Genomic DNA, 25,296 nt, shown 5'->3' with positions numbered 1-25,296 from the left:
CAAGGTCTTAAATCAGAGTTCCTAAGCTTACATATTACATTGTTGTTTTCACTGAAAATGTCCTTGGAAGTTACATTTCTCAACACTGTTTTCATCTTATTATGAGAACAAGTCTTCTGTTAGGTAACACTTCTTGTGACATGCCAGAGCTGACCAGTATAAATAGCACAATACATGAGCAATAGCAAACACAAAGCTGCTTGGCTGAGATTTTTACAGCCTTGCCAATATACACTGGTATATGTAACAGTGAATCCTATTGTCAGCATACATTGCTAAACCCACCCAGTGGATCAAAATGTAATGATTACACATTTCCCAGGGCTATCCTGCTCCCTTAGGAGCAAGTCTCCTTTCTGACTCCTTGACAAAAACAGCCTTTTAAACATTCTTATCATCCAGATATGAAGCCTGGCCTTCTTATGTCTCTTGTATTATCGTCATGCTAGATTACAGGTTTCTAGGGGACAAGAGAAGGAAGCTGCAATAAAAAATATCTCCTACCTATAAAATGACATTGCAGGTTTCAGAATACATCTGTAATGACAGCACATGGCGCATTCCTCTTTCCAAGCCTGAAGCCAGAGACAAACAATTCTGCCCCTACCTTTCTGATGAAATTAGCGTGGCACTCTCCTTTCTGCACAGGTGGAGGGCACGCCGGGGGGATGCTGTATCCTTTGTGACATCTATTCTGCTCTGCTGCATAGGAAATGGCTGATAAGAAACAGACTTCAATAAAATTGACCTCCTTGATCACACTGGTAATATCAAAGCTCTAGGTCAAGAAAACAGAATAAAATCATTGCAGTGCTGACATTTGTTTGTAAGATTTATAATCACTGTTACAATGGGATTTTAATACCATATATATATTATTCGATGGCATTTGAAATACAGTCTCAAAAGGTTTTGAAGGAAAATAAAAGCTACTTCTTAAGCTGAAAAAAGAAAACACACAGTAACATTCTGGATACAAGATGTTTCTGGGCAAACCACTTTCCCCATTCTGAGCCTTCATTGCAGGCTGCAGCACTCTCCTTGCACACAGAAGTGCCTGAAGGATAAGGACAGCAAGAGAATCTTTACCCTCCCTTCCTCACTCAGAACTCATCTGCATCTTTAGAAAGACACCTTGTTCAAACTCAGAAAGCCGGTCTATACAGGAGTCCTTCCAACTCACACAGTGCTGGTAGCTTACCTACCACAAAGCACTGAGCTGCCTTTTGCTTGAATGCTGCAAAGCTGTATTTCGTGCCACCTGCACTCTCACCCCAAAAAATATGTACAGATTCACCTTCTATGCCAGCATCAAATGAAGCATCTGGGGGCTTTCTCACTGGTCATAAAATCCCCTTCTGTGTGACTGGATAGAAGGATAAACATTTACTTTCATAATTACCCTGTGCTATCAAGATAATATGGCTTGAACAGCTAATACGCATTTCTTCTTCACAGCATTCACTTGTGACAAACCAAGTCTTGGAGACTTTTTCCAACTTGTAAGCAGCCCAGCTAGCATCACTGTGGCATATAGCAGAAAATTACAAAGCAAAGAGCATCCCCCATATAGGGCCTTCACAGAATCCTTCCTGAAGATGTTGTTGCCATGTGGAACAGGTGGACAAAGCAAAAGTCTGGGTCACAGTAATCTTAGACTGAATCTAATACAGTACACTCTGGTTTTACAGGGAAGGCCATTTCATGAACTGTTATAATCTGAGACTGAATGAAGTTGCAGAAATAAGGGCAACGTAATATCCCTTCCCAATTCTACAGAGCCTGCTACTGGCAATCTCTCCAAATACTGAGTAATTGCAATTTCATAAAAGCTCTATGAAATTTCTTATTTTCCTGATGGTAAAACTTAGCACAGAGAAACTAAATTATCTGGTCAAGGTACACACACCCAAGTGACAGAATCTAGCTCTCATGTCTTAGGCCAATACCTCTGCAAAAAAAACTGCCAGAATGGTAAATGCTGAGATATGAAGACACCGGATGGCCTTTATAATTCAGTTACTCCACTAATATTATTTCAGTATTCCATTAACATTCGTCCTTTAACTTTTCCTTTTTGATCCTTTTAAAAGCAAGGATTGTCCCTTACGCTAGTACCTAGAATAATTTTGTATTTTAAAGCTATAAAATTAATCTGTATTAGTTTGGTTTTGCCACAGAATGAGTACTCCCATGCTTACATAAGCTAAGCTCAAAAATGCAAGGCAATGTTATCAAAAGCCCAATATTAGAAAATCAAACCCCGTATACAAAAAATGGCATGGAAACACAAAGGCTTTACAACACGCGCATTTTCATTTCAGTATTTACATGCAAACCACTCTAATACCAATTAGCAGATTTACAGCTAATATAACAGATTTAAGCTCATGTTTTCTTGGAGTTGTGACAAGAAGCAAGACATATTATTAGTTGAACTAATCCTCCTACATGGGGCCACTCATTTAGAACAAGGCACATTCACTTCTACATCTGACCTTGTTACTACTGGAGAGGTAACTATACTTCTTGTTCTAACTGTTATCAGATTACACATGCAGTCCCCAGGTCAACAGGTTCTGTGTCTAAACACCTATTTTTATGTGTGCTTGAATGCACTGAAAGTCCTCAGCACAAAAAGGCTTTAAAGAAAGAACAGAACTACCTTCAGAAAAAAACACATTACTCACGTATCTGTTGAACATATTGTCTGTTCTCCCAAGAGTGACATTATTAATCAGGATCTGTGCTACTGTATCCACTCCCTCAAAAACCAAATTCACATTCTGCCACTTTCTACAGAAGATAACAAATGCATAAAAACCTGTTAGAATACATAGAGTTAACAACACACAGGAGAGAGAAAATACAAAAATGCATATCACCATTATCTTTCTCAGCAGTTGCCTCCACTACCTCCAAAAACATTTGACTTAGTGTGGCTATATTATTTCTTTACATAGTCAAATTAAGATGACAGCTGAAATGGCTGAAGTCTGCACTACAGCGTGTTCACATACCCACCAGATCAGATGGGCTAGCTTCCAATTAGCCCAAGTATTATCCTTCCTCAGCTGGCAATTCATAAATAACTTTTAACAATTGAAAAGAAAAAGCAACAAAACAAACCCACAAGAAAAAGCAAATACTGAAGTGTTCTTTAGCAGCAGCTTTTCAGCTGCACATTATTGCATAATTTGTTTTATTAGATACAAAAGTATTAAGCAGATTTTGAGCTGACGGATTAACTCACAGTTCTGCAGGAAAGATGACCCAGAACTATCTTAGACATACCTTTACTGCTCACCTGAAGTCAAAAGGAGTTTTGAATGTCCTGCTGTAAGTCCAGTTATCCAGCGAGATCCACCTGTACATCACATCATTAAACCTATAGTATGGATCCTAATAATAGACAAAAAAAAAAATAAATTACAACACTTACTTAGTAACAGTGTTACTACATGAAATGTAGTACATCATAATATCCACTAGATGAGCACTTCTTATTTCAGTCTGCAGGTGCAAAATCACCTTATTTAGTTAGTCTTGATTTTCACCTTTGAATTACTATGACAAAGCAAAGCTTGTTTGCTATAATTGTTGGTTTTACATAAGAAATGATTGGGCTGAAAATGAAAGAAAAAATCAAGACAGCTTGTGACTTAATGAGAGGAAGAGAAACATGATCACCCTCATAATGATAAAGTAAGATTAATAGGATTTTAAGAGGCAAAGAAACAGCATTTTAGGCCTCTAGGGACAGAAGTGAAAAAATCTCTACAGTTTAAAACAACTGAAAATACTCCAGTTGTTTCTGTCAACTAGTCTTGATGTGGTAAGGCTGAATGACATTGGTATATTTGGAGGGAGGAAGAAAAGGAGGGAGGAGAACAGGAAGAAAGGGAAAAGCAACACAATTTGGTTTGGTGTATAAAACTAAATAACTACTTTTGAGAATAATGCTGCATTTATACCGAATGTGTTATTTTCCTGTAATCATACTACCCACGAAGAATAAAAGGCACAGCTGGTCTAAGCTATGTCCTTGACAGTTTTTGCTTCATGCTGTATTTATTACCTTAGCGGGGGGTCACAGTGTACCTCACCTAGGCTGAAGGGATCAGTTAATGTGCACCTGACAATGCATGGCTTTGCACATCATACAAAGGTAGCAAAAATGTATGGTGTTACATCCCCGTGTCAGCCAGTTCAGGGTGCAGGTATCTGGGTCAGTGACTGACAGCTCAGTTCAATCCTTTCCAGCAGCTGCACAGCTGAACTGCTTTTCCAAAACAAAGACCAATCTCTTCTGGACTACATGACTCAAACCCAGCTAAAAGAGAGCATAGCTGCATTAAGGTTTTCTTTGATCCAAGTGTTGTACAGTACCAGCACAGCTAAGTAGCTGCCCTGAATATCCAGATTCACACTGAAGAAAATCTGCCCTGTTTTTTGTTTGGCTGTTTTTTTTTCCTTCTTGCTGAAGCTCAATTTTTCTCCCCATTTCAGGGGTCAGTATAGATAGTAATGACACTTCTGAAGTTGTTACCTTCTGGAAAATATGTTTCATATTCTCATATTTGTTTTATAACTAACAAGGCCAGTCTGGAATATAAACACAAACCTATTTACATGGCAGAGCAAAATCATAACATGTAAGTGACTGTCATCAGCAGCATAATCCTTTCTGGAGACCCATAGCAATATAATCTTCAGTCCTTGAGCTCACACAGAGGGAAAGTTGTCAGCTTGCTTCTACATGCTATGCTCTTTCAATCAAATTTCTCACTGTGAGGGAATAAGAGTCAAGAAGGAAAGGGCTTGTCACCTCAGTAAAATCGTGGCCTCTGCATTGGTAATACAGTGTATTCTCTAGAATTTAAGCCACCATAAACTTACCAGAACAATTACTGAATTTTAAGATACTGTTACTTTTATATGCAAAATGTTTTAGGGAATATATCTCAGACTTTTATTAACATGCAATTTTTAAGACTAATAAATGCATATTCAAATGCAAAATTTAGGCTTACAAAAGAAACTCTGTTAAGATTACTGTATCAAGACAATGAAAAGCAAGCATCAAATGTAGGAGACCATGAAAACCCACAATATATCCTTAAAAAGCACATTTTTAACAACTGTTTTGCTTTAACTTTGTATACTATCTTATTTTAGGTCACGCTTTGGAAAATGTGCATGTTAAATTTCAATCACTGCCACCGCATGTGTGAAAGATTTAAAAGGCACAAGATGCAAGTTGCAAATGCAGTATCAACAGCAGACTGTAAAGCCAAAGCCAATCTGGTTGGCAGTCAAACTGACATCAGTTCCTCATCAAAGATCAAGACCCTGCATAAAAGAAACCTACACTGTTTCTCCCACAAAAGCATGAATACCAAGATGTTAATGAAGAAAGACCTGACCTCTGAAGAACACAAAACTGGCTGTCTAGCAGCAGAAAGACATGTACGAATGTTTCATCAGAGGCAGAAATTACATCATCAGATGGGCTCTTACAGCAGTTTACAAACAAATGGAGCTGTTTGTTCACATCTCCTCAGAGCTCACTGCAGATCCGTTTTCCTGAAGAGGCTTTCTTAGTCTGTATTAGTCTAAAGCCTTCCAACTTCAAGAGATACACTGACTGATAAAATATGTGTCATAGAAAGTGCTAATTAACCCCTTTTGACTTGCACGAATACTGTTTTTTCCTCATAGGCATCCACCTTTTTAGGTGGGAAGCTCCTAGTTTTGTGTACCCTTATATATAACCTAACAGCTTATGGATAGCATTGCTATATAACAGCTTATACATAATAGCTTATATATCACACAGAAAAGCTGTTAAAGGCTAATAGTGGTTAATCATTTTAAGTATGAAAAATGTGGCTTGTAAAATCATTTATGTAGCAATGCTCACGCAATGCTTTAAAGGCAATTCTCAAGGCTCAGGAAAAATGTGTGACCACCGCAAAGTCCTGTAAGAAAGGGAAATAACTTCTCCAATACACTTGCAAGACTATTGACTTTTTCATTATTAAATTCAACTATTCTGAGTGCTGGAAGGTGCACCTATAGAAGTCAAATTGTTTGGATTTATCTGAAACAGAATTTCATCCCATATTAAATAAGCTCACGTTAAAATTAAAGGTTTAGTTCAGAAAACTGGATGAAAAAAGGCTATTTTAAAACTCTTAAGAGCACTGGGAGAATTTGAGAGATGGTAGGAAATAGACTGCACATGTATTAAATACACTTCACATTCATTAGCTCAACAGCTCAACATGTTCCTGGAAGCAAGTCATGGAGGGGTGGAGTCAATTTCATCTATTTTTAGATCCTACAAAACATGACAACCTCACATTTTCCTGCTCCCTGCAATTTGGGGGAAAATTCTGAACCACTCAAGCTCCCTGCCTGTTTGCTCCCTGCTCCCAGCCTCGATGTTATAAGCAAGCAGCAAATCACCTGCTAAAATGAGGTAAAAAGCCCTGCTACAGGTCATCAGAAGGAAGCAATTTCCAGTTCAGATAACAGGACATCAGCAGGACTTCAAAAGCACTGCCGGCACTGAACTGAAGGCACTGCTAAGCGGCTAGATGGAAACTCCTCCTTGCAATGATTTTAAGGCGATACTGAAAAACTAGTCATATAAGGTAAGAGCTTCTCCCATTAAGCAGGAAATGGATGAGACATGAACACATCAGAAATGAGGCCCAAAGCCAAGGGAGCAAGCTGTGCCAGGGCTTCAGGTTCACACACAACCAGGGCAGCGCAGCACAGGCACCTACCTAAATGACACTAGGCAGAGCCAGTGGGATCCAAGCAGAAGACCAGCGTGTAGTAAAATGAAATGCAATAAAGGGAACAAAACCCAGATTCCTTTGCCTTATCCTACTTTTGTTATGATCTAATTTGAAACTGACATGCATGCTTTTCTCTCAGAAATCAACTCTGCTGATATTTTATAATAATATATTATAAATAATAATATATTAATATATAATACTATGATATATTATGATATATAATAGATATAATATATAATATAATAAGAAAATCCTGGTGATGTAATACATTACCAAAATGAAACTTAATGTTTCATGATATACAACTTAGTGATTTTGCTGTTGCCAACTTCAGACCAGAAGCTAAATAGTTAAGATACTTATCTATACCCACGCACTCCTTGATATCTCAAACAATAGCAGTCAGGACATTTATATAACTTTCAGCAAGCCCAGGTTCACATATTTCGAGCTGGAAGTCAAGCTGAACTAACAATAGTGACAAATGGACTGTATCCACAGAACATGAGTTTTGGAAGTACATCCTACAGTAATTCATTGTCAGTAGTTGCTGTAGCAAAGCAGTAAACTGAACACTCAAGATGTGTTACAGTTGAAGACAGACAAATACTACTAAAGAGTTAATCAACAAGATATTAATAGCTCTTGCTTAATATTATTTGAATACTCTGTTGTATTTAACAGGATACTATAATTTTTGTCTATTTTAAATTCACAAGCTTTCAAAAGATAAATCTGAGTGCCCTTTAATATGCTTTTGAACAGTTTCACAGTATGTTCATACAACTCAAGAGAGCACATATGCTTTAACAGAAAATAATATATTAATCAACTATTTCATCAATGAATGTCATTTAACATGTTAGAACCACACAATACCCAATGCAACTGTTACCTGGCTTCCTCTGAAAAATATAAGTCATGATGAAGTTCTATGTGTTCTACGAAGTGTCAGAAAATAAGCAACAGCATATTTTATGCAAATGCAAAACAAGTTACGAAATATACACCACTTTCCAAAACTGCAGAAATATCACTTGCAATACACAAGCTTCTGTCTCTTCTAATATATTTTAACATCCAAATATGACCAAGACCACTGTAACCTTCTGCGTCAAGTGCATGTCCTTGTTGTGTAACAGGGCAAAACCTGCAGTGTTATACAGCCCCTAGATTAACATCACAGTTGCAGACCCCCCTACTAGTTCTTTACAAATCAAAGTGATGAGCTAACAAGACAAAACAGCCTTCCTGCAGGAAAGCAAATGGCTGGCAGACGAGAAAATATAGCTACAATAGCCATATTCATCAGAACTGAAATTTGATAGGAGTCACCTACCAGCAGAAATGGCATCATGCAGTACTTGGCCAGTACCTGTGAGGGAACAACTATTTCTAGCACAAAGACTTAATGCACAAGTTACCTGCTGATATATATTGCTTCTCAGAACAGTACCTGAAAGAAAATACTGCGCTGGCAATAGACAAAAGCTAGATCTTCAGACAAAATGGTTTCTGCAAATCTTCTCTTTCCAGAGATTTAGGGTTAGCAGTGGATTTACTGCAAGTTTGTAAAATGTCTTTGCTTACACCTGAGCTTTGCACTAACTTTTTTCAAGTGACTGTTACCCTTGATTATGTGCATTTCTCATGTCTTTTAAATTTTACATGTAAATGGTATTAAGAGCTATGGAGTGTTAATGAAATGTTACTAAAAAAGACCCCAGCTGAACACATACTCTGATAACGTCTCCTGCCCTTTGAGCTTTTATCATAGTTAATCCAGCATTTGAACTACATTGGTTGAACATGGAAGGAAATAATACTTCTGTAGGAAACTCAAAAATATCTTCCCCAAGAGCATTTTCTAGGACACATGCATTTGGTGCATTCAGAAATATGTGGCCATCCAACATCTATTTTATAAAACAAAGAGTAAAAACGCCTCTAGAATAAAAGCTAGAGAAATGAGAAATGAACCCTTGGTGTCAAAGAGATGACTTTCAATTCAAAGCTATGGCCTGCACAGCAGATTCAAGTAAGGCTACAGACATGCAATCAGATCATCCCTGGGCAAAAACCAGTTTGTGCATCGACCTGAACTTGAGATGAACCACACACTCATAACTAAGTTGCTTGCAGCCTACCCTTGTAATCTAAGTCACATTTTTCAAGCTTAGTATCTGGCAGCTTATTCTTGTTCCTCTCCTTCCCCTCAGTTGTGAGATGCTCACTAAGCTACACTGGTGGAGTAGGCCCTCCCAGATTTTGTTTTGAATTTTTTATTTGGGTGCTAACTCATTAAAAATTCACAAGGATACAGAAGCAAAGGATGCAGTGCTATTTGCTATTTGCCATTTGCAAATCACACAGAAAAACAGTGCACAGATTTCATAAGGTTGCTGAACATCTGGGTCTTGCTATCCAGAATAATTTAGTTCCCACCAGCTTTGTTCTCCTATTTCCTGGTACAGCTTTTCAGACCAACCTTTGCTTTTGATTACAAGCTGTAAGCTTCCGGATTGCTCGTCTAGTGACATTTTCAGTAGGATGAATAAAAATCCCACACTCCACAGCAAAAAGCAAAAGGAGCAAATGAAAACAACAACAAAAAAAAAAACAACCCTCCAAACCAAAGCTGTTGTACTTAGGCAACTACAATAAAACTAATTCTGCATTTGACACAGACTCCAAAAAGGCTGATTCCCAGAGATAATAAGCACTGAAGAAACAGAGCAACCAGTCCTTTATGCTTCTAAGATTCAGGCTGTGTGAATGCTTTTGTATACAGGAATACAGTTTCAGGCAGCTGCATTTGGAAACATTTGGTCATAAGCATTTTCACCGCAATGAGGAAACTTCAGGACAGGCAGCTCAGCCACACTTTGCAGCATGAAGCCACACACTGGAATAACGAATTACATCACTGACTCCCTCCAAAAAACTGCTTTGCAGAATGCTACAAATATGGTGATAGGCACGGATTACATTTAACACTACCTGAAATAGATCAGAAATCTGCTAATGCTGTTCCTGTATTTTGGTATGCTCGCCATTCTATCTTTTAAACAAAAAGGTGGTTTTATAATAATTGAGTTATCCTGGTGAAAATACTTGTGTGAACAGTTCTTTTCCATAAACCAGACTTTGCTAAACTGAGTAAGAATGGGTTTAAATCAATCTTTAGCAACCTGTACGTACCTATTCATAGAAACAAGTTAGATCATCCTGAGCTTGGAACTAGCCATACACCAGCCAGGTCCAGTCCAGTGATAAAGCAACCACACTAGTGAGGTATTTCGGTTAACTCAGCTCCTCAACAGAGCATACTAATTCTAACACCACCAACTTAGCACCAGTTTCCAAACAACAGTGGGTTCATATCCAGACATATCAGCAAGTGTTTGGAGCAAATTCATACTTGTATTCATGTAAACATGCCATAAGCGTCCACAACCAACCATCATCAATTTAATTAGCCAAGCACCCATCTACCTATTAGCAAGCCCCAAGCTGCTGGCCAGCAGCCTGACTAAGCTTTCCCACCTCTTGCAGGCTTGGGATTCTGCCCAGACACATGAGAGTTCATGATCACAGCCTCATTTCCAACTATCTGACTACTGCTTAAAATGACTAAAATGACAAGTCAGTTTAAAGCAATGCAGCTAAATTAGCAATCACGTTTCCTCACTTCATAAGAGTACTTAATGTGAGTAGTTAAGTGTGAGTCTTTCATTACATCATTATCTTATGTGCCTGAGTCAGTGCACTGGTCAGTTCACACTTCCTATAGTAACACCTCCCAGCACAGCCCAGCATCTGAGATGTTCAGTTTTTCTTAGGAACTTCTGGATGGGAAATAATGGCACAGTTCTCTTCACTGACCCTCTATATATGGTCTACCTGCCCACTGCACTGTTTAAAACTTTAGAAAAGCCATACTAAAACCTGAATTGTATATGTTCAAAATGTTGTGTCACTGAGCACACAGATGTTGAAACAACAGGCCCTCATGACTCACCTTATCCCTTCTTAGTGTATTTACCTTTCCAATGTTGACGATTTATCTGGCAATGACACTCTCTGGAATCTATTATTAGTACTGGGATTCCCAACCTGTACCAACACAATAATGCTAAAATTATCCTGCCCAAAGTGGCATCCCTTTCTCCTTTCACCTCTCTAACTTTAGTCAGAGCAGAGCAGGAAAATAATCTGAATAAAAATAACAATAATAATAATAACAGTAACAGTAATAATAAAATTGTATGCATCCAGAATGTATTTTTCAAGTAAATGCTGAACAAGAAATGCAACACTGGATGAACAAAAAATACAATATTTAGATATGCCTGATATACTCAGGCAACATATAACAGTACTTCACATTTTCTAGAACAGAGGTGTATTTCTCAGTTTTATAGATGGTTTTGTGAACCACCACTTTTTATTTCCTTTCCTTGTTCCAGATATATATTTTGCTTTCCATGTATTTCCTTTTAAAAAGGCGTCTTATTTTAATGATGACCCTGTTGGTGCCCTGTTTTTCGTCAGGTCTGAGTGACAAGCAGCTGATGTTGGTATCACAGTACTTTGCTACCAATCAACAACTGCAGCTTTGATAATTTGTCCCAGAAAGTTGTCAGTGTGTTTTCAAAAATAAAAGAGGCAATAGCAAACAGAAGCATCAAAGCTTCTTAGAAGTGTTGAAGCAGGAAGCAGTCTTTTAAATGTAACAGTTTTATAGTCATGTTTCAGAATATATTTCTCTTAGGCAGCATGAGAGTATACAATCTCAACTGTTCTGATGTGCTTCGCAAGTGCTAAAAGCGATTTTTAATGGACTGAAAAGCTTGAAATCCCCACACTTCTTGCAACAACAAGTCAAACTTCAAAAGGATTGGTTTAGTTTTTCATTCTTTTGAGGCAGTACTGTAGGTAAACACGACTTACGTGTTGTGACAATATTGCAGAAACCTGGTGTCAGCACCTCGGTTCCATGTCAAAACAGCAGAATCTCCATATACTGCAGAGCATTTGCATTTTTATCCCTGGCCCAATCCGGGATTGCTCTGTCACGGATAACTTCCAGTTATCCATCTGAGGAATCTGCGGCCACCAAACCCTTTGATACTGGAGAGGCTGAGGAGACTAAATCCGGCTGCTGCACCAGCTCTGCTAGCAAAACCTAAAGCAGCTGAGGCAGCTGCCGGGACAGAGCAGCGGTTTGGGGGTGAGGAGGTTGCCCCTAACCATGCTTCTGTAGATCCCACACTTGGAGATCCCACTGCGGGGCTGTTCATTTCCTGTGTGGCAGGCTGCTCACTTCGGAGCGGAACGGCGTGTGCGAAGTTTCTCCTCTGGCCCGGCTCTGGCTCTCCCCACCGCGCCCCAGACACGGGACGCCGCCGAGGGTGAGGGGAAGCCGTGCGAGCTGTGGCGGCGCGGCTGCCTACCGTACCTGGATGAGGCCCGCGCGGTGCAGGGCGGTGTGCACGCAGCCCGGCACCTCCCCTCGGAGCACCACCGAACCGTTCCCGTTGCCCAGCCGCCAGCTCCCCCGAAGGCTGTGCACCTCCGGGCCGCCCGCAGCCGAGACGCCGGCTGGGCCCGCAAACGCCGCCAGCAACAAGAGCAGCAACTCGGCTCGGCCCGCGGCAGCTGCCGCCCCCCACACAGGCAGCGGGCATGGCCGCTGGGAGGAGCGAGCGGCCGGCGCGGGTGGAACGGCGGATCCGCGCCGCATCCGCCTCACCGCCATGCCCAGAGGAGACAACGCTGCGGGGCGATATACTGACAGACAGATGGGGATGGTGCGAGGACAGGGACGCGACCAACCGGTCCCTGCAGCAACCGGACGCGTCGTCAGAGAGCTGGGGCGGTGCTTCGGACCGTTACGGCCATTGAGGGTGGGGCAGGCCGGTACCTCCTCCCGCCTGCCGTTAATGGTGCCGCTGCTGGGTGGGAAGCAAAGATGGCGGCTCCTCAGAGGGTTTCCCGCCAGCCGGAGAGCGGCCGAGCGCATCCCGCCTCGGACCGTCCTGACAGCAGGCGCTCTCGCTCCCTCCCCGGCCAGCGACGGAACGGGCACGGGCACGGGCACTGGCACTGGCACTGGCACAACCCCCGGTTCAAGCAAGCTGGGACAACGCCAGGACAGAAGGGCTTGCTGAGGAGGGCATGCACATTAACAGCGGAAGACAGACAAACAGAAAGATTGAAGAAAAAGAAAAAAGTGTGTTCTTGTTTTCTCCAAGAGGCAGTACATTGGAACATTGATAACAAAAGCAGGATAAAGTTACAGATCTTTTATACGTAGCAAATTTACTCGGATCTCTAGAAAAGCACAGTGAAGTGGGAGGAATAAGGAAGAGCTGTGACAACACTGCGACAGGTACTTTCAGTGCTGGTTCTCTCAAGTCATGAGATTTTATATGGCCTCTTGTCTTCCACCTCCTCTTTCTCATAAAATTAGGCACATAAACCCAGACCAAACGTCATGAACATGTTGTTAAAAAAGTACTCGTGTTTCTCATAAAGCAGTGCTAACACTGTTGCTGTGGATTTGGTTTATAAAAATCTGGTATGTTTCTCTGCAAAGGAGCAGAAGGGTCAGCTCCAAAGAAACAACCTCAGGCATGGTTTCCGACCACACTATTGCTTTCCTCTGTGCCCTTGCTACCTTAATCCCTTAATTGACAGCCCAAACCCAGGACTTAAAGCAACAAGTTCTTAAATGGCTTAGTGGAAAGAGGGAAAGGCAACCAGTGGCCTGAGCTCATTTAGGGGTAGCCAGCCACCCTACTTCATGCTGTGTTTCCACTGAGCCCTGGTGAGGAGGGGGATCACCTCCGTGAACCAGCGATGTTTCACACCATCGCATGGTTGCACTTCATCTAGCTGCTCCTCCAGCTGGAGCTGTGCAGCAGGTAGAAAACAGCTGTGCAATCCACTCAGTCTCATTTCACAATATAGGTAAGTGCTCAGACATTGAAAACTCTCGCAGTTGTGACTAGCCCACATACCTTCCGAAGGTTGTGACAGCATGGAAGACCATGAACTTTTAGGACTGGGTTTGCTGTAATGCCTGTTCAATTATGAGGAGATTAGAAAGCAATTAGTTTGCTTTTCTTGGACACAGCTGACTACTCCCTCATACAGCTCAACATAAAATTGAAAATGCTCATTTTAGCAGCCACTCCATGACTTTAGCTTATGGTTTGTGGCATTTTGAGGTGGATTTGGTTTGGCTTTCATTTGTGGTGGTGGCATTTTTGTTGTTTATTCTTAACATATAGTCGATTTAATGAATGTTTCATTTGGATTTGTATCATTTTTACTTCATTTATGAACCCGGTCAGAATCTTGGCCAGGCTAGTAGTTTGCTGTCTCAGAATGCACTTAAGTGAGAAATCTATGCCTTAGAACCAAATAATCTTGCAAACTCCTTTAAAGAAGTAATGCTACCAATAGTGTCACTTATTTATCTTCCTGTTCCTTTTTTTTTTTTCCTTTTAACAGAAGAGTCAGGTCACTGTGCATACAAAGAAAGCAAACTACTAACTGCACGTAGGTGCATACATATGATTATGTACAGAAACGCAACCAAGCAATAGCATTCAAAGAAACCCCAATTAACTGCAGGACTTTATTCAATTTTTCCATTTTTGCCCTTATGTTTTCTTATTATCTGTGATTGACTGTAAAACTAAAGGAGGAAAGAATATGCAGAGCATCTTGGGATGCTAAAGAGTTACTTACTTTAACAATATATATGCAATTCATACACTAAATCTCGTAAGAATAAAGTGTGACTGACACAGAAACATGCTGCTGCTCCTGGTGCGTGGCACAGAGCACAAGAGTGAACCACAGACAAGAACAGGAATACCAGAGCTCCTGTCTTAGCTCCCAGCTTTCACATACCTAATTCAGCACACTGTAAGAATCCATCCTAGATAAATCTTTAAACATTACTGGACATGGTTAACATGCCTTTACATTTTTTATCCAAACCCTTTTGAGCTGACAACCCTTCTATACAACATAAAAACGACAGTCCTTCCATTCATCTGCCATACAAAGAAAAAGTACATGATGTAACCGCAGGTGATTTTTTGCCCCCTGAGAAACACTGGTCCAAGAGGAGAATCAGCAGCTGATCATCTTTTTGTTGCTCTGAAAAATTTCTGCTGCCAACTTCAAAAAGGGATGGCTGGGACCCATGCTGTGTGACAGCAGAAGCCTGTGCAGAAATTTAGCTGTTGGAACAGTTCCTCTGTGTGTATTTTTAAGACTGAGTAACCCACATTCAATATATTGACTGAAATGCAGGTCCCGTTTCAGTTCAACTCCCAGCTATCTTTTAGTGAAATTGGCAAGAAAGACTTGTCATTGTAGATTTGAGTTACTTGAACTGGCTTTGCATGTTGCAGAATACAGTCAAAATGAATAATATTCTCACCTTTTATAGTTCAGACTACAAAATCGTTATACACTAATAGTCAAGAGCCTTGTTCTGTTTCTGTCTTTATCTGTCAGGATAAGGTGCTGCTTGAGACATCTTATAGGATATTATTTCTCAAGAAGCAGATTTTCAGAGAATGAAATTTTAATGCTACCAAATAACAACTGAAAAGTGGTTTTTGTTTTTTGCTGGTTTGGGTTTTTTTGGTAGTTTTTTTTTGTTTGGGTTCTTTTTGTTTGTTGTTTGCTTTTTGGTTTTGTTTTTTTTTTGTTTTTTTGGTTTGTTTGGTTTTGGGTTTTTTTTCTTAAAGATCTTTTTCAGCATGTCATGTGGTAGCTTCCCGTAAGAAGGAAACTGCATTTCAAGATGTTTACTGTACTTCCGTGTTTTCTTTGCCTTTTATTCTTTCTGCTGAAGACTGACTGGAGCAACACACACACACAAAAAAAACCTCAACAATGCTGTCATTAAGTATTCTTAGAACATGCTGTTTCCTTGTTCAAGGCTTATAATTAAGTTAAATCATGTTTCATTTTCATGTCCCCATTTTAGGGTTTGCTTTTTGGTTTTTTGAGGGTATTTTTAAACAAATGACATTTTTAATGTTTAAAGATTCAGGAGTATTAAAGGCTGTGGCTTTATCTTTTTAAATCTTAAGACACAGCACAACATCTCTTGTGTCACTTTGTTTTACTGTGTACCTTATTCAATTGCTTTCTGAAATGTCACAAATTTAGGTAGGAGTTTACTACAATTCTTACTTTACAATACTGAAAGCGGGTATTTTTTATCAACTAAGACAAAAAACTGAAGGGGAAAACCACGCCTTTGGTTCTATTAGAATAAATACAGAGTAGTTCCATTGAAGCTGCCCAAATTGTGCCATGTTAACCCTGAATTCTTTTGTTTCCAATTGCTCTGCAATCTCCATCACTGGGACAGGCTGTGGCTGTTTTCTTTTTCAAATTCATATCCAATGAGTTCATGCAAAGGTTTTAAACAAATAAGTCTTCACAGAGTTGGGTGCAGTACTTCAAGATATTACTGCCCCCACCTGTCCACCCAGTACCATTCTTCTGCTGAAGGTTACCACCTTTGAAGCAAAACATGGATTTGTGTTCCCACCAGTTTGTATCGGGGCTTACTGTCTCTTGGTAATTGCACACCACTGCAGATACGACCACCACACACCATGTGTCAAACATGCAGACCAACGAAAGGACCATCTACTTTTGGGAGTTCTGCACAGATGCAGCAGTATCCATGCAGACCATGTTGGATAAATACTGGTGTCAAAATGGACTGATGTTCTATGACTGCAAATACCTTAAGACAGTACAGCACGCCTGTGAAAGCCCTACAGCTCCTCAATGTAAGGCCTGTCCTCTGTTTTGTAACTGCCTCTGCAAAACAGAACTGCTATGCAAAATAGTTACTCCCTGGGCTGTCACAAAGGCAATATGGTCCAGGAAGCCCTCCAGCTACGAATGTGTAAAGGATAGACAGAAGGAATGAGTTTCAGACATTATTCAGTATTTATCTTGAATTCCATCCAAAAAGGATGTTGAAAATAAAATGAGGAACTAAATTAACATTGCTTTTAGATGAGGACACTATTAATACATCACTAGAAGAGAACATTGTACTAGATTATCATAAGCAAAATACAAAATGACAGTCTTAAGTGGTAGACCTAAAGTTTCTTTCATAATTATTGTAATGTCTACAGGTCATTGCAAGGGGATTTACTCAGCAAACAAAATTACTCAACACTAACAGTCATGAGTAATTAAAAATAAGTGTGTGGAAGGGAAATTACTGCTCCAGACAAAAACTATATGGAGGAGGAAAAGGAAAAAATAGGTATACAGTATTTTTATTTTGAAGACAAGCTCTTCAGAAGGTGGAATTACCATAGCTTTTACTCTCTTCAATTTATAAACAATTTTGAAACAATCCTAATCTGTAAGGATTAGGATTGTAAAATATATTTTAAGAGTATATAACACTGACCACTATCATTTACCTTCTCTCATGAGCAGCGAAGTCACTGTCTTAAAGCTAGGTGTGGTGCTGCCCAAGCTCCCTGTGAACTCTCATTAAAACTTACTTAAAACATGTCTAGAATCAAAATTGGTTCTCTGGCACTTACAGGAAATCAGTAGTACAGGGAGATTATGAACCACCTTGTTTAACCTTTCTTAAAGGTCCAAAACTAGATAGTCATCTGTGGCCACAATGCAATGTATGACTTGTCCCTAAACACCCCAAATTAAATCCCTCAAAAGACGGGTATCACAAGTAACAAACTGTTTCTCCCATGATGGAGGTTCAAGAGGCTTCACTGAGCCTGTACTTCTCTTGGTGATTTGCGAGCTGACTGCAGGACATACCAAGCAGATTACGCTAAATATGAAACACATCCAGCCTACTGTTTTAATGACTTTTTTCCACGCAGGTATTATGAGAATGTCAACAAAAATTTATAGCTGATAAATTGAATGAGTAACCTTAAATGGAGTTGGAGTTGCCAAAATAGCTGGGAGCTGCATGTCTTTTTCTAGCTCAGTCACCCCAGACAAACCACTGGGGCAGGTCTAGACCTCTGTTTCTCAGACCTTTAGTGGGGGTAACCTGGCTTCAGCACTATGAACAAAAGGTGTGCAGTCATTTCTTCAAAAGTGACCTTAATGCAAGCACCAGGGAATATTCACAATGACTCTACTGAAAACTGTGGGTACACAGGAGACACTTTTTTTCCTTCCTGAGAGATTAATGATTATTTCAGCTCCTACAAGAATTGCCAGAATTCTTAATCAATTAAGTCCCCAATGAATCAACTAAAGCCCCACTTACGCAACAGCATAAGCCAAGAACTTTCCTACATATGAAAAAATCTTCACTTGTCTGAGTAATTCCAGTGCAAACCCCCTACATAATGGGTACTACGTCCTCTCACAGTCTAGGATGCTACATGCGGCACACTGCTCACTGCACTGGAGCAAATGTCTCAGGAGTAACAGTTACAGAAACTGACTCATGCATATTCATCAGGCAGATGTATTTTAATAGGGGCTCTATGATTATTTTTTTCTTTTCCAAAATGACTTAGTACATGAATAGCACTAAAATACGACTTTATACATTCCTATCTGTAAAAAAACCCCACAAACAAAACAGCATTATGTGTTCAATTCTCTTTGTAACAGAAAGGAAAGACTGCTGCAGCAAACAAAGAGAATTAAGTACTAGAAGGATCATAGAATACCTCAAGCTGGAAGGGACCCATAAGGATCATCAAGTCCAACTCCCTGCTCCTCACAAGGCCAACTAAAACTAAACCCTAAGACCAAAAGTGTTGTCTAGATGCTCCCACAACTCTGACAGGATTGGTGGTGTGACCACTTCCCCGAGGAGCCTGTTCCAGTAACCAACCACCCTCTTGGTGAAGAACCTTTTTCTAATGCCTAATCTGAACTTCCCCTGAAGTAGCTTCATCCCATTTTCTCGTGTCCTGTCATACTCATGTATTGCCAGACTACACATTTCTTGGTTTCGTACTAGACTTTTAGTATTTTGATACTTGCAGTGGAAGAAGGGAAGGCAGGCAGGAGGTCTATGGCTAAAAACATTATGAAGAGCCTTAGAAATCTGGAAAGAACATTGTCTCCTCAGCTCAGTCCTCCAGAAAGAAGGGCACCAGCCTCTTCAGGGACCAGCTATATTAAGATACTACTCACACTCATTTTGTTTACAGCTAAATTTTCAGTGGATCCAAATAATGTGGAGCTCAAATTACTGCCTATACCTTTGATAGCTGCTGCAAGTGTCACAGTTCCATGGAAGAGCTCTGGTTTCTACCCACTAGGACTGCAGATAAGCACAAAGGCAATGGCAACCTGTAAGAAAGAGTCTAAAAGAGCTCACTGCTCCCACTGCCTGGGATCCTCCAAGATTGTTTCAGTAAGCACAAAGATCTTTAGCTAGCCTGAACTGGTACAGATCTACTGAAAAGAGGAAAGCTAGACGGTAACTTCAGTTAACACTGTATATAAATATTCAGCATACATGTCTATAGAATGCTTCACAGAAGTGCCACAACATTCTGAAAGTATTTAAAAAGTTTTAATTGAGTTAAAGAGTGAACAGCTACCTAAGTTTTTGGCACTTTTTACATACTAGCAAAATAAACAGCATTCAGCAAACAATCATTTCCAGAGGTATGGTGCTCTGTTAAAAGGGTTTCTTCACCACAAGAAGTCATGACACCAAGAGGTTATTAAGCACTTAAAAGGTTTAAGATGCAGAATCATTTTGAAAACCTATGTGTCAATAAAGGTTCTAGTATGTTGATTCTCTCAGCATTTTCTGAATACAGTTTATCAGCAGTGGTCATATTGATAAATACAGTTTTAAAGGCCTGGAACTACATCCTGAGGAGTTTCAGTCACACCAAAAAGATACTTAAAACTGATTAAAAAAATAATTTAGGTGATTTAGTTTAATGTAGTTCAATGTGCCTAGCAAGTTGACAAATAACATTTTTTTCCCTTATCATTCACCTTGGAATCCTCCATACTTGGTCACAGCCATGAAGCTTTGGTTGGAGGACAGAAGGGTACAACTAAGCTTCCTTCTGCCATCTTCCTGCTTGGACAATTCACCATTGACAGCTTAACACTGACACGAGGAAGCCACTGCATGACTGGAAATAGTCACTCATTGCTCAGTGAACATTTTGGTGGCAATCTGAACTTGGACCGTTTTCAAGACATTTTCTTTGTTGTGTTCTCTCAATACCAAGGATGCTGATCCAGTGTTTATCCTTGCAGCTTCCCGGCAATGACCCATAATCTTGTAACCACTAACTATGATTAGTACTACTTCCTCCTAGCGCAACTCTTCTAGAAGAGCTTATCAGTTAGCTGCAGCTGGCTCAGAAGGTACAGCTGCTGCCCTCTTCCCTGTCCACACCCTAAATTATTCATGATGTATGTGTCAGCATATGCTACATTGTAACTTTAAAAACTCAAAGAGACTAACAACACTGAGCTCTTCCCCTTCACACTCTTGTCACTGTGTGTCTGCACCCTACATTCCTAACACACAGCAGTTGTTTCATCTATACTCATCTAACCTAAAAACTTAGTTTCTTAATCCATTTTTTCCCCTATTTTTACAAGCTCTTTTCCAAACAAGAATCACTACAATAGAGTAAAAAGAGTATTTGCTAAGTTACCCCTTCCCCCTTTCTTCATGCTTTGCATCTCAAGAAGCATTGCTTGCCCTAGCAATAGCATAAACCACTGGTTCATAATTTAGAAGCACTCAGGAGTCCCCAGGTGCTGCCCAGCTAGCTTACATAAAAGAGATTCCGCACCAGATCAGGGAAGGCAGAAAAAAGAAGCCCTATCTAGCAGGGTAGATGTATGTGCTAGAAACATGTAAAAAGAAGTGCAGGTCTCTTAAGGTGCAGACAAACTTTGCTGGGTGGCCACAGGAAGGAAAATGAGGTCAGGAGGGCTGACTGGTCAACTACAACCTTTATCTCCTGCCCTGTTCTAGCTTCAGTTAAGCAGCAAACAGCAGCTTCTCTTTTCATCTTTTTTTTTTTTTCCTGTAAAGCACAACATAATGCATGTGTGGCCATAAGATGCCATATCAGCCATGTTAAGGAAAAGCAAACAAAAAAAGCTGTTTCAGGGAAGTAGTTTTGCATCCAGAATTTTTAAGGTAACCTGTCAATGCCTTTCCACAAGCCTGCCTTTTCATATTTTCCTTCTGAAAAGTTGGAGTATTTTTCTACATCAGCCATATCGGTATCAGAAAGAGTATTATGTGCAAAAATATAACCTCAGGGTTAACTGCATTTTCTTAAAGCTTCAATTTGCTCACACCATTCATGGTTAATCCAAACAATGCATTTTTTCTTCTTTCCCACTTTAAAAATAAAAGGATTATGAAAATCCCCTTTTTATTTATTTTTTTTTTTGCACTGAAACAGCAATTCTGAGTGTGAAGTGCAGCACATATGAAGTAGTAGTGGAAAAAAGCCTAGCTAAATTAAGTAACAGTCACCTACCTACCTATGTTCTAATTCAGTTGCTTTTGATTGTCTGGTGAGGATACCCAGATGTGCAGCTTTCACTGAATTTGGAATGGATTCTCAGGAAACATAAATCATTATAGAGGTATCCTCATGAAATAAAATTCAAACTGTAAAAAACATTAAGCACAAGTTAGTACAGTCAACCATAGAAACAGGGGGTTACGATTAATTTACACAAGAAAGTTCTACCTTTTACACCGGTTAAACTCCCTGTCTGCACTTGTCCCATGGCAACGTGTCACTGAACTTGGAACTCATTCCAAGCAAACTGTGAACTCCCAAACCAAAGGATTTTTATACTACAAAAATTGGGATTGAAGGACACTTACACATTTCAGTTAGCTTCTCTTTGCAGACAAACCATGGGAGACTGTCCTGCTTTTTATAGCACTAGTTACCAATATCAAACTTCCATCTCCCAGGTGTATAAAATTTCCTTCATTATTTATGCAAAGCTAAATGTATTTAAGCACCCCAACTATACAGAATTATTGTATCTTGAAGATTTTATAGTGTTACTACTACATTAAAAAATACCATAATAGTTTGCAAAATAAGCTTACGCAAAACCACTTTCATTCTCTTGGAGGGCTTGTATTTATTTCTACTACATGTAACAGGAGATTTGCAAAATCAGACAGTGGCTTAATATACACTGATGGCACACTGCCTTCATAAGCTTCTGCGGCAAGATTTTCTCATTATAGCACCACTGAAGCAAGAAAACTTTTCTCCAAACATCACGTTTCTCACACACCCCTATTTTAATTGACCTGGCTAATCTATTTCTATATGGTTTGTTCTCTGGCTTTTCAATTCCAAACCTCTGAGAGATCAGTACTGTGGGTTCTAATAGAAATATCCTGACATTTTTTAAATAATGAAATCCTCACTGGGCTTCACAGTAAGGAGAAGAACTGAAGGGTGGAGTGGAAAAACACAGGTAATACAGAAGCAGAACAAAACAGACAAAAGATAAAATTTGTACTTCTAAGTTTGTCGAGGCACGTTAATTAGACCAGACAGACGTGCTTAAGATGTGCAAGACTTTAACAAACTTCTCACAGAGACAGACATAGAGGCACAGAACTCTGCAATGGGACAATGTATGGTTAATTCAAAGATGAATAAAGTTGAGACAAAAGCCATAATTACCTAGATGATAAGCATCCTTAAGTACAGAGCTTCAATCTCAACAGCAGTCATTTAAGGAGTAGCCTACTCTCCCACAGGCAATCAGGTACAACCCTAGACTTAGATTCAGTTAAAAGCTAAACCAACACATTCGTATCAACACTATGTCTCCTGACGAAGCTTCCTCCCCTCACAAACTAAAATTCTTCAGTTTGAAGAAGGTACTGAATCAGCAGCATTTCCAGTGGACAGAAAAAAAAAACCAAAACAACAAAACAAGCTATTCTGAAAAAACACCCTTAAAAAAAGAAAAAAAAAAGGCAATTACTACTTTACACAGAACTGTCCTATCAAATTCAGTTTAATTTTTGGCACCCATCACTGTAAAGATGACATTTGTCACCTCTTCTAACCTAATCAAGACAGACAGCTGTTCTAAACAGTTACAGCAGTTACTGCTGCTCACCTGGAAGCTAAACTCTTTCCCTCCACAACCAATGCATATTAAAAACCCATGTGTCACCCATGCAGCACAAAAATAGCTGGCATCTTTGAACCACCCCTGCAGAGGACTGAGTGTTTGCTTCTAAATGACATAAGACCAGAATTAGTGCAACATTTACAAAGGAGAATGGCAAGTCTCAGCACTGGCTTGTTCCATACATACCCCCAAAAGCACATCTGTCTACACTGAATTGCTCTTCCTGAGGCTACATCTGAACTGCTATTTGACAGGCTAACCTGGACACCTAAAATTCCAATTTATCAGATATAACCTTATTCTAGATTATTTTGAAGCCAGCTGGTTTTACCCTACAGACTTCATGAACTGACAGGAATGCATTTTCACTTCACAATAACATTACCTTCTGTGCCTTCTCTCTCTTCTACACAATTAGCCAGGTTTGTGTCCTGTGTTACCATGCTTTCCCTGCATCGGTCCTGCACTGTTGCCAACATGAAATATTTCAGCCATCACTCCAACTCCCTTTGTGTATTTATGCAACAACTGCCTACAGAGATTCAAATCCAACTGTTTGGCAATTTATGCCTACTATGTATTTATGTGGAAGGCACAGGGGTAAAATAGCATCCATTCAATGACACCAAGAACTGAACAGCATAAAGCAAATTATTCCAGTTGCAGGTTTTTGGTTTTCAGGCTTGAAGGAATTAGTAGTCTATTTTAGTGAAGTAACCTTTATACCTTAATATCCGTTACTGGATTATTTATTCCGTTGTTGCTTATTTGCTTAAGTCTAATGGAGACTGTTGTCTTAGCCTAGTTTTATTGCATAAAACACAAACCAGGGAAAAAAAACCTGAATTTAGATTTATTTTTTTGACAACTTTAAACACAACAAGAAATCTTCAGCTGAATTTTAACTTCTGCTAAGCTTTAATTAGGGACTTGCAGACAAGACTTCTTCTGAATCACTAGCCATATCTGATGGATCCATAGTATCTGCTTCAGGTGACAATGCTGTAAAACACTATTTTTTGTAACAGTGAAGGATTTGAAATAAAACAGAATAATTGAGCAGAGGCTGCAGAAAAGAATATGATATAAATGTTATAAAAAAGCTTATACTTTATAAAATCTTATTCAGAACATTTTTGGCTGTGAATGCTTAAACCATTATCTGTTAATGCAGATTCCTTTTTGCATAAGCAATTATCAAACCTAACAGCCAGCATAGTACACCTGCACACCTCTAACTAGTTCTCTTAATCATTTGCCAGACTGTAGTTCCATGCCTCCGTAGCAATCAGATCGTACTGTTGTGGTCTGCTTAAAGCCAGACTTCAGAGAGTCAGCATCTATAGCCTTTATATAAAAACCACGCACAGTGCAACTGAGTAGGATGTTTCTACATGCACACAAAGATGTGTTTATACTAATTTTTTTAACCAACACAGAAGATGCTGTGTGCATCAGCAGACAGGAAAAGAAAAAAACAACCCTAAGCAACACTACATCCTAAAAAGGCTCCAAAATGTGCTTAAAACCACTAAAAGTTTTCCAAGTGAAATTTGAATAAGCTGACTAGAATTGTGCTGGCAAATTCAAACCCCACTTGAACACAGCAAAAAATCTTTGAAAAAATTATTCCAGAAACAGCCTTGAAATACAAGTTTCTTTCCTTGTTACATGCTTGTTGAATCCAAGTGCCTTGGTTTGACACTTAGTTCTCCAGAAATACTCTCAAATAAAAGCTGCTGAAAAACCCTTATTCAATTCAAGACTTGGAATTGAACAAGGATTGAGCTGGCCTTTCTATTCTGAAGCCATTATTGCAGTTATCATCCTGAAATAAGTCTTTTTAACAGAGCTTGTAAGGGTAACTCACTCCAATATTTTCCAAACCCTTCATTTCTCACATGAAGTTCAACCCAAAAGTCTCTTTTCCCTCTGCAAGTGCAAGTACTATGCACTTTTTAGACTATCTGCAGTTCTGGGTGCACAGATCACTCACTGAGCTGGCCACTAATAAAGCTTTTTGGTTTGGAAAACGCTAAGGTTCTTTTGATATCTCTTTATTAGCTCATGGTTAACCACCTCCTCCTCCCCTACTTGAAAAGCAAGCCCAAATATAACCTCCACAGGAAGCCTGCAAAAGACACTATTGAGACTACTTCAAGGACAAAACACCTGCCATTTCTTACTTCACAAAGATCTTCAATCTCAGTTTGACCTCTGGCAATGCATATCATCTACAATTCACCCACTATACTTTCATCAAAATACATACCTTCTAAATTACAGAAAATTA

At 39.6% G+C, this 25,296-nt stretch overlaps 1 protein-coding gene and 1 long non-coding RNA gene across 5 annotated transcripts in view; one reads left to right on the top strand and one right to left on the bottom strand.

The window, feature by feature from the left end:
• Window positions 1-19,871, bottom strand: part of MANBA (mannosidase beta) — a 54,723-nt gene extending 34,852 nt beyond the window's left edge. For 2 of the 4 annotated variants that reach the window (XM_062636721.1, XM_062636724.1), the window contains exons 1-4: window positions 12,274-12,595; window positions 3,308-3,402; window positions 2,691-2,796; window positions 608-778 (exon numbers count right to left, since the gene is read on the bottom strand). In XM_062636721.1, coding sequence (XP_062492705.1) covers window positions 608-778; window positions 2,691-2,796; window positions 3,308-3,402; window positions 12,274-12,573 — 672 coding nt within the window. In that variant the 5' untranslated portion in view covers window positions 12,574-12,595. Of the gene's footprint in view, window positions 1-607; window positions 779-2,690; window positions 2,797-3,307; window positions 3,403-12,273; window positions 12,596-19,841 lie in introns of those variants that run through there. The other 2 variants (XM_062636723.1, XM_062636722.1) reach the window with 2 other exon arrangements.
• Window positions 1-25,296, top strand: part of LOC134173055 (uncharacterized) — a 314,635-nt gene that overhangs the window by 120,676 nt on the left and 168,663 nt on the right. The gene's annotated exons all lie outside the window — the stretch shown is intronic.

The sequence above is a fragment of the Pezoporus occidentalis genome, unplaced genomic scaffold, assembly GCF_034315485.1.
Source record: "Pezoporus occidentalis ecotype Australia unplaced genomic scaffold, CSIRO_AGI_Poc_V1 ctg49, whole genome shotgun sequence".
NCBI lineage: Eukaryota > Metazoa > Chordata > Aves > Psittaciformes > Psittacidae > Pezoporus > Pezoporus occidentalis.
This window is presented reverse-complemented; position numbering and strand designations above follow the sequence as displayed.